The following is a 15,649-nucleotide window of genomic DNA, read 5'->3' as shown; positions in this document are numbered from 1 at the left end:
GTCAAACAAAAGGAGAAAGACTACATGGATAAGTTTGGCCAAGCGTATTCTATCACCGCGATAATCAAGGCCACACCTCCCTTCCCCTTCCAACCATACTTCAGGCTCGGGAAAATAGAATTACATCTGCCTTTACTCGGTTCTCTTATGCTGTAACTCGGTCTTGAACCCGTTGTTTATGCTAACACTGACGGGGACAACCCCTCCGCAACTCAGCCTCCTGGCCCATCACATATGCCCTCGTACCTCGACTTGCTGTCAACATTTCCATTTGGATCTCTCCCACTAGAATGTATTATCTCGTGCCTTGTAGGTCGATGTGATAATGATTCTATGGGAAGTTTGAGGTAAGTGGGATGTCTGATCTTATTAAAAATTCTTTGTTTCGATTCACTAAACTTGCCGTAGGATTTACTTTTGATATTCAGCTTCCTCCCAATTTTCTTCGATTAGTATCGCAACATCACTATTCCCACGCAAGATTTGGCCTTAAACAACGCATTCCTATCTTACCATTCCTGAAACTCTCATTGAGAGCTAAAGGTATCGTATCGAGCATTTGCGTCCGAAATTGGTGAGAGAAAATCCCGAGGCCGAGCAAGTGAGCCCTCTCACCGATATGTCCGGGTGCTCTCCAACAATATGGCAAGTGAAATAAAATGGAATAAATATGCTTGATTTGCTTGAAGAGCGACATAGCTCCAGGGGAAGAAAAGAGGAGAAAGTTTGACAGCTTTGAAACGGGCGAAAGAGGTTCAGTCATATAGTGTCCTGTCACTACCGCTAAGTCCTTCGATACTTTCTATGCCCCTTATGACCGCCCTTTGACAATAGTCGGGTCTGCGTTGCCTCCAAAATATTCGCCTGGTCTTACAGACTTTATGGCGAAGTTGAAAATTACTCGCCAAAGGAGTCTTTTGCGAGTTTAAACTAGCGGAGGAGTGGCGGAAAAATATCCAGCAAAAGATCCTTGGTTATATCAAGCGAACTTATACTCCACCTTACACAGCACGCAGCGTAAACCACCCTGCGAAAGAAATAAAAGCCCAATGAAATAGGATATACACGCTTTCCAATTATCAAAGCCAACACCCGCCCGGTTGGACGACTACTATTGGCGAAAGGCCGGAACGCTAGGTATCTCAACTAACAATAAAGAAAACGCATACAATGCAATTAACGTCCATAAAATATATGTAACCAGACAGGAATACAATATGTTAGGGCGGCTGATACCCTTGAACAAAGCGGATTCGCACGAAAGGCGGCCAAACTAGGACGAACTCGGACACTTCCACCGGACAACCTGTCTCCGTAAGATGGTTGGCTAGAAAAGATTATCTTCGGGGTATCCGACTCTAATATCGATCGCGTCATGTTACACTCCATTTGAAAACTAATAAAACGACAATTTGGCTAGAGACCAGGGCCATTTGCGTTGAGACCTTAACCCCACGGCGTGGAAGATATCACTAACGAGGAAAACTGGCAAATTTCACGTCAGTGCTTCAAGGTTCTGGAGGGTTTTCGGTCCAATTATATAGTCATATCATCTTCTCCCACATTCCGCACTGGCTGTGGGTCCACGTGGGACAAAGGAAAGGGATCAGATTCAGTGAGCTTCTTGAGAAGTATGCATCACTACTAGTGCAGATCTCTTCTCAGAGCCGCGCGATAGAGTATTGTCTTGATACATAGGTGAGTACTGACCGGGTTGTCAATAGCTCAAGTATAGTAGGTAGATCGAAGGCGATGAATCGAAGCACCCCGCATAATAATGATTTATTGGTTTAACGTTATTCATTGGATACACATTCGGTTTAGCCGGTGAGGTGGGTAGCGCATTTCTCGGTATAAAACAACAATAGCTCGATGTTAGTATCTCTATCGTAACTAATTTTCTGTATTTTTTTTTATTCTTTTATATCTTGTATAGGACTTCTACTCACTCTATCAGCAGGCTCATCGCATTCATAACGCATACCAGCGATATCTCGGTCGTTGTACCAACGACCTAGGCACAGCTGCGGAGCTTTCCATCTTCATCATTTAGCACGCCCGTTTCCGTTCCCGTTGGGACGAATCCAGCTCATACCCAATCGCCAAGTGCGAAGAGATAACATCGCAGTGTTACAGTTGTCCACGGCTTCTAGCTAGCTTGGAAATGGATGTACACGTTACACTAGCACCTCCCGTGAGGTTGAGCTCTGTGGCCATGGCATGCCGGGTTGCTGGAAGGCATAGCACGTTCAGCACCCGCCATGCCGAGAGGACTCTCAACACAGCCATATATCTCAATGTTATGGCATTCGGCACCGAGACCGAGAAGATTGCTTTCCGTAACTTCGTCACAACCACACTTAAACCCGTCAACGACAATAAGACCAACCAGAGCTATGACGCCATGGATCCCCAGCTGCAGCTTTGGATCGCTGTAGTTGCTTATGTGACCATGATAGAAAAATACGAGACCATCGTTGGCCCATTCTCCGAAGAAGAGCGTGATCAAGTCTACCAACAATTCTCTATATTCCCCCACCGCCCTTCAAGTCCCACCATCCATGTGGCCGGAAAACGGCTCAGCTTTCAAACAGTACTGGAATAGAGAGCTTGCAAAGAATCCGTCCACCCAAAGAAGCCGTTCGCATTGCTCAGGGCCTCTTTCAACCCAAATATACCAGCCTTTCATGCGCTCTCGCCGTAATCGCGTTCTTTAGACACTCACTCGACATGGCAATAGCGACGGAAGAACTGCCCGCCGATGCTACGGACTCAAGAGCACGTGGTGGTTAAGAGCTCGGTACGCGATTCTCATTGTGTTCTATAGATTGATGTATCCTCTTTACCCGAAACTGGTCAGGACATGGCAGAGGGGTTGTCACCTCTGGCTGATGAGGCAGAGGTTCTTGAAGAGCGGGCTGGCGCAAAATGGAAAGCTGTCTCTGGAAGCTTTAGCGGGAAAAAAGACAAAAAGAACGTGAAAATAGAGTCGTGAACGTCAGTCTAAAATTGTGCGTTGAGTTACGGATTGAATTGTCCTACTTTAAACAAAACGGAATCCCCATTGCTGTTGACATCACGGTTAAGGAGTCAGGAGGGCTCACATTATGCTATTTCACTTTCCTCTCCTTTTCGTTCTCATTTTCACTTTCCTTTTGCCTTCCGTACATTACAAGGAAAGGAAATATGGGGAAGCGCGGCCGGGTTTGATTGGTGTTGGATCGTGAGCGACAAACAAGAAGAATGAAAATGCGAATTGCTAGGCTTGCCCCACTCTTAACTAAATGTGCCCTGGTATACTTTGTAGTTTGAAGCGTATCATCTTCCATGGAATTTTAACAAATGGAAAGGAAATTAAACAACCGTTCAATAGATGCTGATGGGCCTAAAGCACTGAATATTTATTTTCTAGTAACGTAAATGTAGGAAAATGCTCCAACGCCTAACTAATCTAGTGCCCTGTTGTCCACAGGCGTATCAAGAAGTAAAACCCAATAACTAATAAAATACACTAGGGGATATTTTGGAATAATTTTAGTATAGGGAGGCAGGTAGGTATACATAAACCTTTATGCCACGACCCTCTTTCTATACCAATTTCAACTTTAACTTCTTCAATCACCTTCCGATCGATGATCCCTACACATACAGAACTAATCCCCTAATCCTCCACCTTTCGTTTAAACTTTGGCGCATGTTTAGGTTGGCTGCCATAATTCCGTCGGCCCTGTTGCTTCTTATCCCGGCTCATGCTGGCTGCTAGGGTAATGTCGACGCGCGGCGGGGTTGGGAAGCCAAAGCTCTTGGCTACTTTAACGAGATCAAGCTTGTGGACGTCAAACACGGAGCGGAGGGAATGGGAGGCGTAAGCTTGCAAGTATGATCTGTACCCGTCTTTGGCGGACTGATTTTTTCAAGCATATGGTTAGCGAGTGGCTAGTTAAAGGCAAATCGCTCGGAGAACTGTATATAAGCATACCTTATTCAAGTAATAATTCTGTCCAATAAGTTTCTCCAACTGAGATTGAACATTGACGATCTTTTTAGCTGGGAAATCGAACTCGACTACAGGAACTCGAGCCTCCTTCAGGTGCTTGAGGAAGCCCACTTCGGACGGCTGCAGGAACATCAAGCTTCGTCCCTTGCCATTTGCGCCACGGGCTGTTCGGCCAACACGGTGGATGTAGTCTCGAGGATCATCTGGAGGATCAAACTGAACGATCCAATCAACAGCGGGGATCTAGACGTGAGTACATGTTAGATTTAGATCCTTCTGCTGTCATAATCCCCTGAACTTTTATTAAAAAATATCGTGGCCATAGAAAAACTTACATCTAAGCCTCTCGCAGCAACATCCGTGCAAATCAATGTTCCTTGAGTAGCATTGCAAAACTCGAAGAACGTATTCGTGCGCTTCTGTTGCTTCTGTTTGCCATGGAGGTCAAGGACGGGGAGATCGATATAGTTCAGTAACTCCGCATGGTACTTGACGCAGTTGCAGCTAGAGAAGAAAACAATAATCTTCTTCTTCAAATTCCGCTTCAGGAATGAGAATAGTAGAAGGAATCGCTTATCGGAATCGCAGATGACGTAGCCCTGTTCCAGGCCCTCGACTGTGCTGTGTTCCTTGCGGTGGTCGACATTGATATACAGCGGTCCCTGCCGGAGGGAAATCCGGGCCAGGTCTTCCACTTTTGTTGTCTGGGTGGCTGAGAATAGCATCGTCTGCCTATCTTCAGAAGGCAGGATCTTAACAATCTGGCGCATCTCGTCCTCGAAGCCGACTTCCAGAATCCGGTCTGCCTCATCGATTACGAGAGCTTTGAGATTTTTAAACACGAACCCTGGCGTGTCTCGAAGGTGATCAAGCAGACGGCCGGGGGTTGCGATTAGTAGATTGACACCTTTTACAAGCTTCTCTGCCTCAGCCCTCCTGTTGGCTCCTCCAATAACGATACCGTATGTCTGTGAGTGGTGAGCCATGAGCTCCCGCGCGACACCAAAGATCTGCAGCGCAAGTTCTCGAGTTGGGGAGATAACGATAACACCAGTTCCTAAATCAAACCCGGTCATGATCGTTAACGAAAATCTTTCCGTAAAAATTAACAAAACATAGACGGAAGAGGAACCACGGTGCGACAATACCATTCCTAGGCTTAAACCTCAATGCACTCAACATCTCCACAGCGGGTATTAAGAATGCCAAGGTCTTCCCCGACCCCGTCTTCGCCGCACCCAAAACATCCCTCCCGGCCAAGAGCGGTGGTATACCCCTACGCTGAATCTCCGTCATTGTCTCGAACTTCATATCTGCAATCGCCTTCATGGTCTTGTCGGAGAGGTCCAACTCTGAAAACTTCTGCGGCTCAGACTCTGTTTGTGGCAGCGACACGGCATTTACAGAGGGAAGTTCCAGCTGGTCTCCGTTCGACTGTCCGTTTGTTTGCTTTTCTTCGTCCTCATCCTCTTCTACTTCTTCTTCTTCTTCTTCTTCGTCCGCATTGCCGTCTTCTTCCCCGGCAGAACTCTGCGACAACTCTGCCTGCTCATCCTCCTTCTCAACATCATCCGCATCCTTCATCTTGGCCATCTCCTCAAGATCCCCGTCCTCCTCCTGCTTCTTCTTCTTCTTTTCTCCATTACTGACAGCGACGTGTCCTGTCTTACGTTTCTTCGACCTTATCGCCTTCCTCGACTCTGTGGGGGGAGCAGCGTTTGGTGAATCGGCTTCTAGTGGAGTCGCAGACTTGTCTTTTTTCCGAATGCCTTCGCCGGAACTGGCATGCTTTCTCTTCCTCTTTTTAGAGGATTCCTTGGCCGTTTCCATTGCCATTGGCATATTCTTTACCTTTTTTATTCCTTTTCTTTTCCCTTTGGTTTTCCTCTTTGCACTTCGATATTGAATTTGTCGAGTTGAAATAAATTAAGATGATTTTTCTGCTGCTGTTTCGCTTAGCGTTGAACTCGAACAAAAAACTTTAGAGTTCATAGGTCACGTGGTGATAATAGCACTGCTGGAAATCTGTTGGTGCAGCTTCAAAAACATCCCAGAAAATGCGATGCAGGTGAAATTCAATAATAATGTATATACATGTAATAATCCCTCGGAAGCTTTTGTAAAAACTATGTCCATGACAGAAAAATGAATGGGAGTTCATCTTAGTTCTGCAGGCTCGCATTTTTTAATAGATTTTGGTAAGTTATATCACGTGATATTGCCAAGCATTTTCTCGCCGGTGAAGCAAAAGATTGATCGGGGCAGAAAAACCTTAGCTATTTTATTCTTTATTCCACCTCCGCCGATATCTATGTCACCGACGACAACGACACGTTGGCCTCCCTCTCACGTACATTCTCTTGCTTGGGCCCCCTTTCGCCGGTCCTTTTATTGCCGCGATTTAGCAGAGTCCGGAATATTGTCCAACATTGATTTTACTATCCTTTCGAGGCTGGAAGCTTGAAGTGTTCGCTGAGTTGAAACGGATAGCCGCAGACTGGACGAAGGACGGGACGGACAGATACTTCGCTTTATTTTTCGTTCCAATAGCTGCTTTTTCGGGCTCACTTTTTCCTCCGAATCGACCTCCTTGGGCTAATCGTCGGATATATTATCGTCGATAGCTGTGTGAAGATTTTCCATCCGCCCTCGCCAAAGCTATCCGTCACGATGGATCACACAAGAGATCCCTGCCCCTGGGTCGCGCTGAGTGATTTCGGTGGAGCGTTTAGTATGGGTGTACGTTATTTCTTGCTCCCTTCTTCAGACCCGTGGCTGTCCCGTTTTGCTGAGCCTAGTTTGTTTTCTGCTTTTGCTGTAGGCCATCGGAGGTGCAGTCTGGCACGGCGTGAAAGGGTTCCGAAACAGCCCTTATGGTGAACGGCGGATAGGTGCTCTGACTGCAATCAAGGCTCGGGCGCCGGTTGTCGGTGGAAATTTCGGTGTATGGGGTGGCATGTTCTCAACATTTGACTGTGCGGTTAAGGGGATAAGAAAGAAGGAGGATCCGTATAATGCCAGTATGTGCAGAGCCTCCATTTTCTCTGAGTTCCCGGCCCCTTTGTGCATCATCTCCCAAGAGCGGGAGATAAGCCCATGAGGATGAGAGTTCGGAAGTGTTTTGGGGAAAGCATTGTCGTCTTGGAGAATGACTCTTTTTTTTGGATATCTGACAGTTTTACTCTAGTTATTGCGGGCTTTTTTACGGGAGGTGCACTCGCTATTCGCGGTGGTATGAGAGCTGCCAGAAACTCAGCCATCATGTGCGGCTGCTTCTTGGCTGTGATTGAGGGCGTCGGAATCGGGTTCCAAAGAATGATGGCGGAAAATACAAGATTAGACGTACGTCAAGAATTCATCCCCCCTTTTATTAACCAAAAATTTCCCATGTTTCTAATGTACGTCCTGCTCTTATTAGGTACCACCACCGCCCCCTCCAGCAACAGACAAATCATCATCAGCCCCAATGCTAGCCTAACCGTCGGGTATACATTATTTTGCCCTCTTTATTGCTATGCTAAGAATCAAATCCTATCCTCTTAATCTCTCCTCTTCTCTGCGGGAGTTCGGTCGTGGGCTCATATCATTTGTCTCTGGAGGCGTGGGCATAGATGATTTTCTTCTGTCACATCTGTCTGTCTATGACTATTGTCCCCTTTTTACCTTCTGATTTGTTCTTTTTTTCTTCATGTAATTTTTCACTTTACGTTCCTCTTTTCTATGTTTCTACTTTTTCTCCTACCCTCCTTTTTTTAATGTTGCATCTCCCTTATCTATTCTATGCGGAATAGGCCCTCGCCCGAATCACTACCCATCTCTCCCCGGTGAATTTCCCCCTTACGCATGCTCTGTGTTTATTAGGGCGGTGATTTCTGGTTTACTGTTTTTTACTACTGCTTCTGGCGATATTTTGGACTGGGTCAGTGAAAGAGCGGTAACATTACCTACCGCTTTTGTGTACAGTATCTTGGCATTAACAAAAAGAAACAGCATATATATATGAAGTTCATTTTTCGCAGATATTCGAGCTTGCCTGGGAACAATTGGGTGCTGACTGAACAGCAGATCTCCCCTCGGCCACTTTGGAACCTTTTGAAGCAGATGACCGACACGTGACTTGCACCATGCCCAGGACTATAACCTACGACCCCAGCTTGAACAGACTAACGCCGACCCATCCACAGTCGGGAGCAGCTAATATTTGATCTAGGGCCTGTTCTTCAGAGACCACTCAACATACCCTCACCTCCATATACGCTTGCACCCAGCAAGTAAATAATGTCACCTCCAATCCCCCAACCACGCCAACGGACTCGCAGCCAGCCCCTCTTCAAGCCAGCTGTGATCCTCCATGGTGGTGCAGGGAACATCCAACACTCACGTCTCCCTCCAGAGCTATATAAGCAATACCGCACATCACTCCTCACCTACCTCCGTTCCACCACCGCCCTGCTAAATGCGGATATAGAAGAGGAGGAACCATCTATTAATGCCAAGAATGATGCTGTCGATGACAACATGCGCATCTCTCCTGCAAGCGCGCTAAATGCTGCAGTGCACGCCGTTTCACTCATGGAAGACAACGAGCTCTTCAACTGCGGCCGCGGTAGCGTGTTTACGTCTGCGGGCACGATTGAGATGGAGGCTTCCGTTATGGTTGCATCATTGCTCAACGATGAGGACAGTGTTGATGATTTTAATAATAGTGAGGTCAATTGCTTAGCATCGGAGAAAACACCAGGATCTATAAAGCGCGGGGCCGGCGTGATGCTTGTTCGCAATGTGAGGCATCCGATTCAGTTGGCAAAAGAAGTGTTGCTTAGGACAGGCTATGCGAGTGATGGTGATGGTGATGGAGGTAACATGCACTCGCAGCTTAGTGGAGAGTATGTTGAAGGTTTGGCGAGAGATTGGGGGATGGAGTTTTGTCCGGATGATTGGTTTTGGACGAAGAAGAGGTGGGATGAGCATCGACGGGGGTTGAAGAAGGGGAAGACAAGAGGAAGGATGACTGATGGTAGGAATATGGGAGCTGACGTAGAGGTGAGAGGCGAGGGGGAAGCTGATGATGGCGATGGGCTGTATCTGAGCCAGGGAACAGTTGGGTGTGTCTGTCTCGATCGTTGGGGTAATATTGCTGTCGCAACTAGTACGGGTGGTTTGACGAATAAATGCCCTGGTCGGATTGGGGATACTCCAACATTGGGAGCGGGATTCTGGGCGGAGGCGTGGGATGTTGAAGGGGTGGAGGGGCTATCAAATATGAGTGACAGCTCTAATAGTGTGTGCGCTAGTGGCAGGGATAGGTCGAAAGGCTGTATCCAACTGAAAAGGGACACGATGAATTATCAAACCCAAGATGGGCGTGACAATCTGCTTGCATATCAAGCTAGCTCTTCTACCACTACCACCACTTCTTCGTATCGGATGGGATCCCAATGGCGATCTGATTTCGATTCAAATAGCGCCTTCACTTTAATCCGCGACTGTTTCTCTTCTTCCCCACCCCCACCAGGATATGCCGCTTTAGAACCATCTAAGTATCCTGTTGAAAAGTTTCCACTGGGAAAATCCACTTCCAGCCCGCACACAGACTTCAACCCTCATCGCTACAGTCAACCTCAACGCCGACGAATCCTTGCCCTTTCAGGTACAGGGAACGGTGACTCTTTCCTCCGCACAGCTGCCACACGCACTGCAGCTGCGATGGTCCGCTTTGGATCTGCTCAAAACTCTATCTCGCTGGCACAGGCAGTCACTGCTGTCGCAGGGCCCGGTGGGGAGCTCCAGCGTTCGGCGGGGAGGCGGTGGGGGAAGACTGGAGAGGGGGAGGGAGGAATTATTGGGATTGAAGCAGAGGTGGAAACCGATGAGCAGACATTGGGCGAAGGAAAGTTGCGGAGGGGAAAAGTCGTGTTTGATTTTAATTCAACGGGGATGTTTCGGGCTTGGATGGAGGAGAAGGATGGGAAAGACGTGGAGAGGATGATGGTGTTTCGGGATGACTATGAGTGATTTTATGACTGGATGGGTGTGTGCATGCATGAGGAGCAATATGGAATATACTTGTCCTTCGTGGTCCATCATATTGGATTCATGAAACGAGAAATGCCCGCCATGTTCTGCTAATCGCTACATCCACGACGCTTGAACTATTAAGAAGGAAAAAGAAATTCACATTCTTCTTCCTCGATCTCGATCTCCGCCACTATGGGTTTATGAACGCAAAAAATTCATTCGGAACTGAACTTCTGCTAAACGGCATTGCCGTGTTATCTCTGCTGTCGGTGGGTCGCAACACAGGCGTATCGTCTTGAAAATAAATGGCAATGGGGATATAAAGGAAGCGCAGAAGCCAAGGAATTTTTCACTTTATCAACTGCCCCAACTACATACATGAGATGGCTCCAAAACCGGTCCAGCATCCCTTGCGAACAGGTTTTCCCTCCTGACAGGGCTGCTGAAAGCATCAGTTTGGTTTCCACTCCGTACAGCCATCCCATTCTAGCAGATATTGACTCTACTTGAAGTGCCTTGCATAGTGGCCATTCATCCTCGACTTCTTCTCGGTGTGGTTGGCCCGCCAAATTCCATGTCCCATCTCGTTGTGGGCGGACTAAACAGTAGTGTCGGATATATTGGAAATTGTCATGGATGAGGCGGCTCTGTCGGCTCTGCTACCTTGTATGTACCAGAGTTAGGGAGGGACATGATGCAGCCTCAAGTCTTAAACGCACCTTGCGGAAGTCGACAACGGGCGAACTATCCTTAGCGATGGCATTAACTCACCCCGCGTAAAGCCATGCTGACCATCCATATCTCTCCTCTGAGGTAACCTGACGTCCTATGCATATCAGGGATATAAACCAATATCAATATCACTAACGAAGGTGTGGAGCCGCAAGTCTGCTGCTCAGTTTCCTATCAGGTCTTCAGAGTGAAGTGCCACGTCCCCATAAGGCTTTATCGTATGCCTTTGCGCTCGTCCAGTTCTAGCAGATTGGGCGATTCATTGGGCGATGGCGATGTTTTTGGGCATCTCGGATGGAGGTTGAGGCAATGTGGAATGCATACTAACATGTAACATGTACATTTTGTGCGCTATCGCGCATATAACCAGACAGAATGTCCAAGCCTACAATTCTGCCGCCTTCGCCACGGCCCGAAGTGAGATAAATTCAAATCAACATTGAAGGATTGGAAATTACGCTCGGTAAACCTGACTTTTTGCACACGACCAAGAGTCCACCTTTTGTCTTAAAGATTGAGAGTGTACGCTATGATACATACAACATAACCGTCACATCAGAGTAACTCAATTCCTTTACAGAATATTAAGAGGGAAATTTCACACCGCCTATCCGTACGGGTAGTCAGGTATTTAAAGTCTTATTTAAAATTATACGCTATAGCAGCCGCCAGCTGATTGTTGAAATGCTACGGCTCAATTTCTAATGCTCAGATACTCAGTGATATAGATCTAGAGAACTCTGAAATACATGTAGTAGATCTCTGCCGTACGATCCCGAATTCACAACTACCCCATCCTCGGGCACTCCGAGAGGCCCATGCCTGATCCTAAGCTCCTTTCCTGGATCCAACAACTCCATTTCAAATCTCCAAACCGTAACCGCCACCAAACAGGCCAACTCTGCCTGTCCAAATGCTGCTCCGATACAGCTCCGCGGTCCATGAAAAAGTGTAACAAATACATAGTTGCTAGTTGCTCCGCCTGAATTGGCATTTCCAGGGCCCATCCAGCGCTCTGGATTAAATATTCCCGCATCTGGTCCCCACAGTTCGGGATCGTGGTCCGTGACTGCAGGTGAAATAGAAATGATGGTTCACTTTGGAATGAAAGTGTCAACACCGTGTCTCTGACCGCCTCACGTTGTAAATAGGGAGAGGGGGGTAGAAGAGGAGTGTTTCATTGCAAACAGCATGTATTTAGGGGAGGGAGTCAATGAGGGAGGCGGAAATAGGTGCCGGGGAGTCAAATGAAATCGATGGCGGGGAGGACCGAACTTCTTCTCGAAGGCGAGTTTGGATTGCAGGATACTTGCAGAGGGCATAAATAACAGGTTGAAAAGTAGCAGATGTTGACTGATGCCCGGCAGCAAGAAACGTCATGATTTGGTGGATAAATTCCCCACTTTCCATCGCAACAGAAATTATATCTATGTATCCAGCTTCTTTATTCTCTATCTTCTGCTGCTTATCGTGGAGAAGGCGTTCGCAGAAGTTTCAGACGTATCGACCACCTTCTTGAACATCGCGGTTGTGTTTTATTGGTAAGCGGGTGAAAAGTCTTGGGCTAATACGAGAGAAAAAAAACTGGGCAAACAATGTGAAAGTTGATACCAGTGGGAAAATCTTTCCACATTCGATACTAAGCCTGCTTGTCGGGTTCTGGATGGAGCTGAAATCATAGCCCATTCCAGCAAGTCCGATAACACTCGGAGTAGTATTGTGGCGGACATATTACTTGCGAAAACAGAATTTTCCCAGCCCCCCCTGAAAATTAGTAGCAAAACACCACCAAAAAATCAAAATATCCGCATTTCTCTAGAATCATTCAATATCATCCAATACACGTCTTTTTCAATCAAATATCATCCAAATACATGTCTTTCTTACCTTTATCATCAAATCCACATATATCAATCAACCCTTTTTTCAATATGCCTCACAATGCCCGCTGTCCTGCTGCTTTGCAAGCCTGTACAAAGACTCCTACCCTGCGCCTCAGTCTCCCCAAACTACCTGTTCCAGAAGTTCTGGATAATGGAGAGGATCCGGTCAATGATGAGATGAAGAAGCAGGTGGATGAGAAGGATATAGAGACTCAGTCTGAGGATTCTTGATATTCACAAATCTCTACACCTGAGTCTGACATCTCATACAGATTGTATGAATGGGTGATTATCAATGAGATAAAGAATTCTGTCAAGATCAAATATCAGACTGTCTCAGTAAATGATTCAACTATCAGCTTCTTTCATATTCAATATACTGCAGAAAAGATGACTAAGGAGTATATTGTAAAGTAGATCTGTAAGAAGATGAAAGTTGTAGATTATACAGCTGTTATCATATCATATAAATATGAATTTCAGGTCAACAAAATCATCATTAAGAAGAAGAAGAATTAAAAGAAGATAATTAATCTTTTGAAGAAGTTGTATAAGAAGAAGATGAGTGATCTTATTATTAAAGTCATCTCTTCTTTCAATCTTCTTGATATCTTAATACTATCTTCAAATACATCTATAATACACAGTTCTGCAGCTTTTATTGAAGTGTCAGATTCACAATTAACAACTCAGGCATTGATATTAAAAAGAGCTCTTGATGTTAAAGAAGATACAATCTTATTATTCTGTAATTCTCATCACTATTCTGTCAAATCCTCTTAAATTCATGAAATATTCAATGATGAAAAGTTATCTACTGTAATGTGATAAAACTGAAGCAGTGACTAGTCAGCAGCATTATGTAGAGATAGTTGTTTAAGAAGTCATATAAGTAAGCTTAACTATCTTGCTTAAATAGTGAGCTTGTAGGCTACAGAGTTATTGTGAGAATATCACAGATATAATACTTAGTATACTAAGAAGATTGTATAAAATATACAGTAACTCTTATATATATTTTAGTAGAAGAAAAATGAATCACTGACTTCTTTGATAAGAAGTCAGCATCTAGCTATTCTATATAAATAATAAGTGAATACTCTTCTCTCATTTTATAAGTAAGAATAGCTGAAGTAATATCTCAGTAGTATCTTACTATCAAGAAAAAGTAATCTGCTAATCTTATATAGAAGTGAGATTCTTATATTCATTAATTAAATCTTTCTATAATATATCTGAATAATGTTATAGAGTGATTGAAAACTAGTTCAGATAGAATGAAATCATCTGTATGAAAGTAATAAGTTATATAAAACTGTAACAGAGTCTTGACACAGTTGAGAGTATGATAATGCTCTTCTCTTTAAGAGTATAGTCTTAATACTCTCAAGATTACTGAATTAGAAATTATCTTTATTATATAGCAATAATTATCAATCAATTGACAGTATATATACAGTATAAAGAAATAGATGAGTTATTCTACTAACTGTGTAGATCTTTCTTTTCTCATCTTTATTCAAATTAAATATGTGATAAGTGAGTTTCTTATATATTAATTTGAAATATGAAAAATGTAGTTAATAAGTGACTTGTAGATCTCTCAATATATTTCATTCTATATATGAAATTCTCTGCAAAAGTAGTGTATTTTAGAGACAAAGCTAATAGTAGTGACAGGATTTTTTTAAAAAGATCTTCTCTCTCTGTGACACATTTTTCTTCCCTCTCTCCATCTGTAATAGTGAGTGCATGAGAGTATCATTCTTAAGAGACAATGAGAGACTTATTCTGATGTTTTCTAGTGAGTAATAAACATCTTTGTGATGCAGCTGCAGCCTCTGTGACTGTCAAGAAAGCCAGGTTGAAGGTGAAGATAGTGTCAATGAGCCGCGGGAGCACTGCTCTCATTGTCACACCTTCTCTCTCTTCTGCATCTCTTGCAGCCGCGGTGGTAGTAGCCACGCTGTACAGTGAGGTGTCATTCCTTCTGCCAGCTGATGCATCTGTGTCCAGTCCGTCCCCTGTTCTTCTCACTGCTGTCACGACGCCGCCCCCCCCCCCCAGCCAATACAGTGATGTATGACTCTGTGTGATCATTCAGAGAGGAACCTGGAGAGAGCTTGATTCTGAGAACAGTGACTTTGAGAAGCTCAATTCATAGTTCCTCTCTCACATGCTTAAGCCCTGCTCAGAATGCTGCTGAGTTGAGTCTGCAGAGTTCTGCAGTTTCTTCATCTTCTCTCTGTGAGAAGGCTCTGATATAATCTCTGATCAGCACTGTTACTTGTCTGCACTATGCTAAGCAGCTGAAGAAGAGAAGAATCTTATATACTTATCTCTTCTCTTACTTCTGTTATTTCTGTTGCATCTGTAACAATAACTTCTATCTCTCTGTAAGTATTATCTACTCTATAAGAAGGCATCATATCAGCTCTGATAAGAAGCTCAGATGCTTAAGCAGTACAGAGTAAGAGTCTCAGAGCTTTAAGTATTGATAGATTCTATTAAGACTGAAGAGATCTCTCTTACTTATCTATAAAAGAAGATAAAAGCATAAGTCTTTAAGATGAAAAAACATCTCAGAATAACTGATCTCAAGAAAGAGTCAGTCAGTACTATTATTAAAAGTGTCACAGAGATTAATCACTGATTAAAGAGAATCTCACTTTAATTGAAATAGATAACTGAGATACTTTATAAATTAATAAGTTAATACTTTAAGTATTTCTTATACTCTTCTATAGCATGCTTCTCTGTAGTATCACAGTACTAACTTCTCAGCAGATAAAGATATCAGTATCAGAGACTTTATATAATATAATAAAACTGAAGTGATGACTAGTCAGTGATATTATATAGAAATAGTTGTTTAAAAAGCTATATAAGTGAGCTTAACTATCTTGCTTAAATAGTGAGCTTGTAAGCTACAGAGTTATTATGAGAATATCATAGATATGATACTTAGTATACTAAGAAAATTGTATAAGATATGCAGTAACTCTTATATATATTTCAA

General features: G+C 44.3%; 5 protein-coding genes across 5 annotated transcripts; 4 read left to right on the top strand and 1 right to left on the bottom strand.

The window, feature by feature from the left end:
- On the top strand, positions 1 to 2,995 carry BDBG_02187 (uncharacterized protein; the record flags this gene model as incomplete). Its single annotated transcript, XM_002627470.2, has 5 exons — positions 1 to 347; positions 409 to 1,874; positions 1,961 to 2,593; positions 2,741 to 2,800; positions 2,828 to 2,995. The coding sequence occupies exons 3-5, from the start codon at positions 2,165 to 2,167 to the stop codon at positions 2,993 to 2,995; spliced, it is 657 nt and encodes a 218-aa protein (XP_002627516.1). The 5' UTR covers positions 1 to 347; positions 409 to 1,874; positions 1,961 to 2,164.
- Positions 2,222 to 12,466, bottom strand: BDBG_02186 (ATP-dependent RNA helicase HAS1). Its single transcript, XM_031720686.1, has 6 exons — positions 10,735 to 12,466; positions 5,146 to 10,671; positions 4,333 to 5,054; positions 3,980 to 4,240; positions 3,105 to 3,904; positions 2,222 to 2,949 (listed from the first exon to the last, which is right to left on the bottom strand). The coding sequence occupies exons 2-5, from the start codon at positions 5,837 to 5,839 to the stop codon at positions 3,662 to 3,664; spliced, it is 1,920 nt and encodes a 639-aa protein (XP_031576925.1). The 5' UTR covers positions 5,840 to 10,671; positions 10,735 to 12,466; the 3' UTR covers positions 2,222 to 2,949; positions 3,105 to 3,661.
- Positions 6,278 to 8,019, top strand: BDBG_02185 (mitochondrial import inner membrane translocase subunit tim-17). Its single transcript, XM_002627468.2, has 4 exons — positions 6,278 to 6,736; positions 6,819 to 7,017; positions 7,185 to 7,339; positions 7,416 to 8,019. Exons 1-4 carry the CDS (start codon positions 6,668 to 6,670, stop codon positions 7,473 to 7,475), a joined length of 483 nt encoding a protein of 160 aa, XP_002627514.1. The 5' UTR covers positions 6,278 to 6,667; the 3' UTR covers positions 7,476 to 8,019.
- BDBG_02184 (asparaginase) lies at positions 8,156 to 12,403 on the top strand. The gene has a single exon (XM_002627467.2). It carries the CDS (start codon positions 8,276 to 8,278, stop codon positions 10,010 to 10,012), a length of 1,737 nt encoding a protein of 578 aa, XP_002627513.1. The 5' UTR covers positions 8,156 to 8,275; the 3' UTR covers positions 10,013 to 12,403.
- Positions 12,467 to 12,597: 131 nt separating the features above from the next.
- On the top strand, positions 12,598 to 13,126 carry BDBG_16503 (uncharacterized protein). The gene has a single exon (XM_031724447.1). The coding sequence runs from the start codon at positions 12,622 to 12,624 to the stop codon at positions 12,859 to 12,861; it is 240 nt and encodes a 79-aa protein (XP_031576924.1). The 5' UTR covers positions 12,598 to 12,621; the 3' UTR covers positions 12,862 to 13,126.
- Positions 13,127 to 15,649: the final 2,523 nt, after the last annotated feature.

Source organism: Blastomyces gilchristii (assembly GCF_000003855.2).
Source record: "Blastomyces gilchristii SLH14081 genomic scaffold supercont1.3, whole genome shotgun sequence".
NCBI classification, from domain to species: domain Eukaryota; kingdom Fungi; phylum Ascomycota; class Eurotiomycetes; order Onygenales; family Ajellomycetaceae; genus Blastomyces; species Blastomyces gilchristii.
The sequence above is the reverse complement of the archived record's forward strand: the minus strand, read 5'-3'. Positions and strand labels throughout refer to the sequence as shown.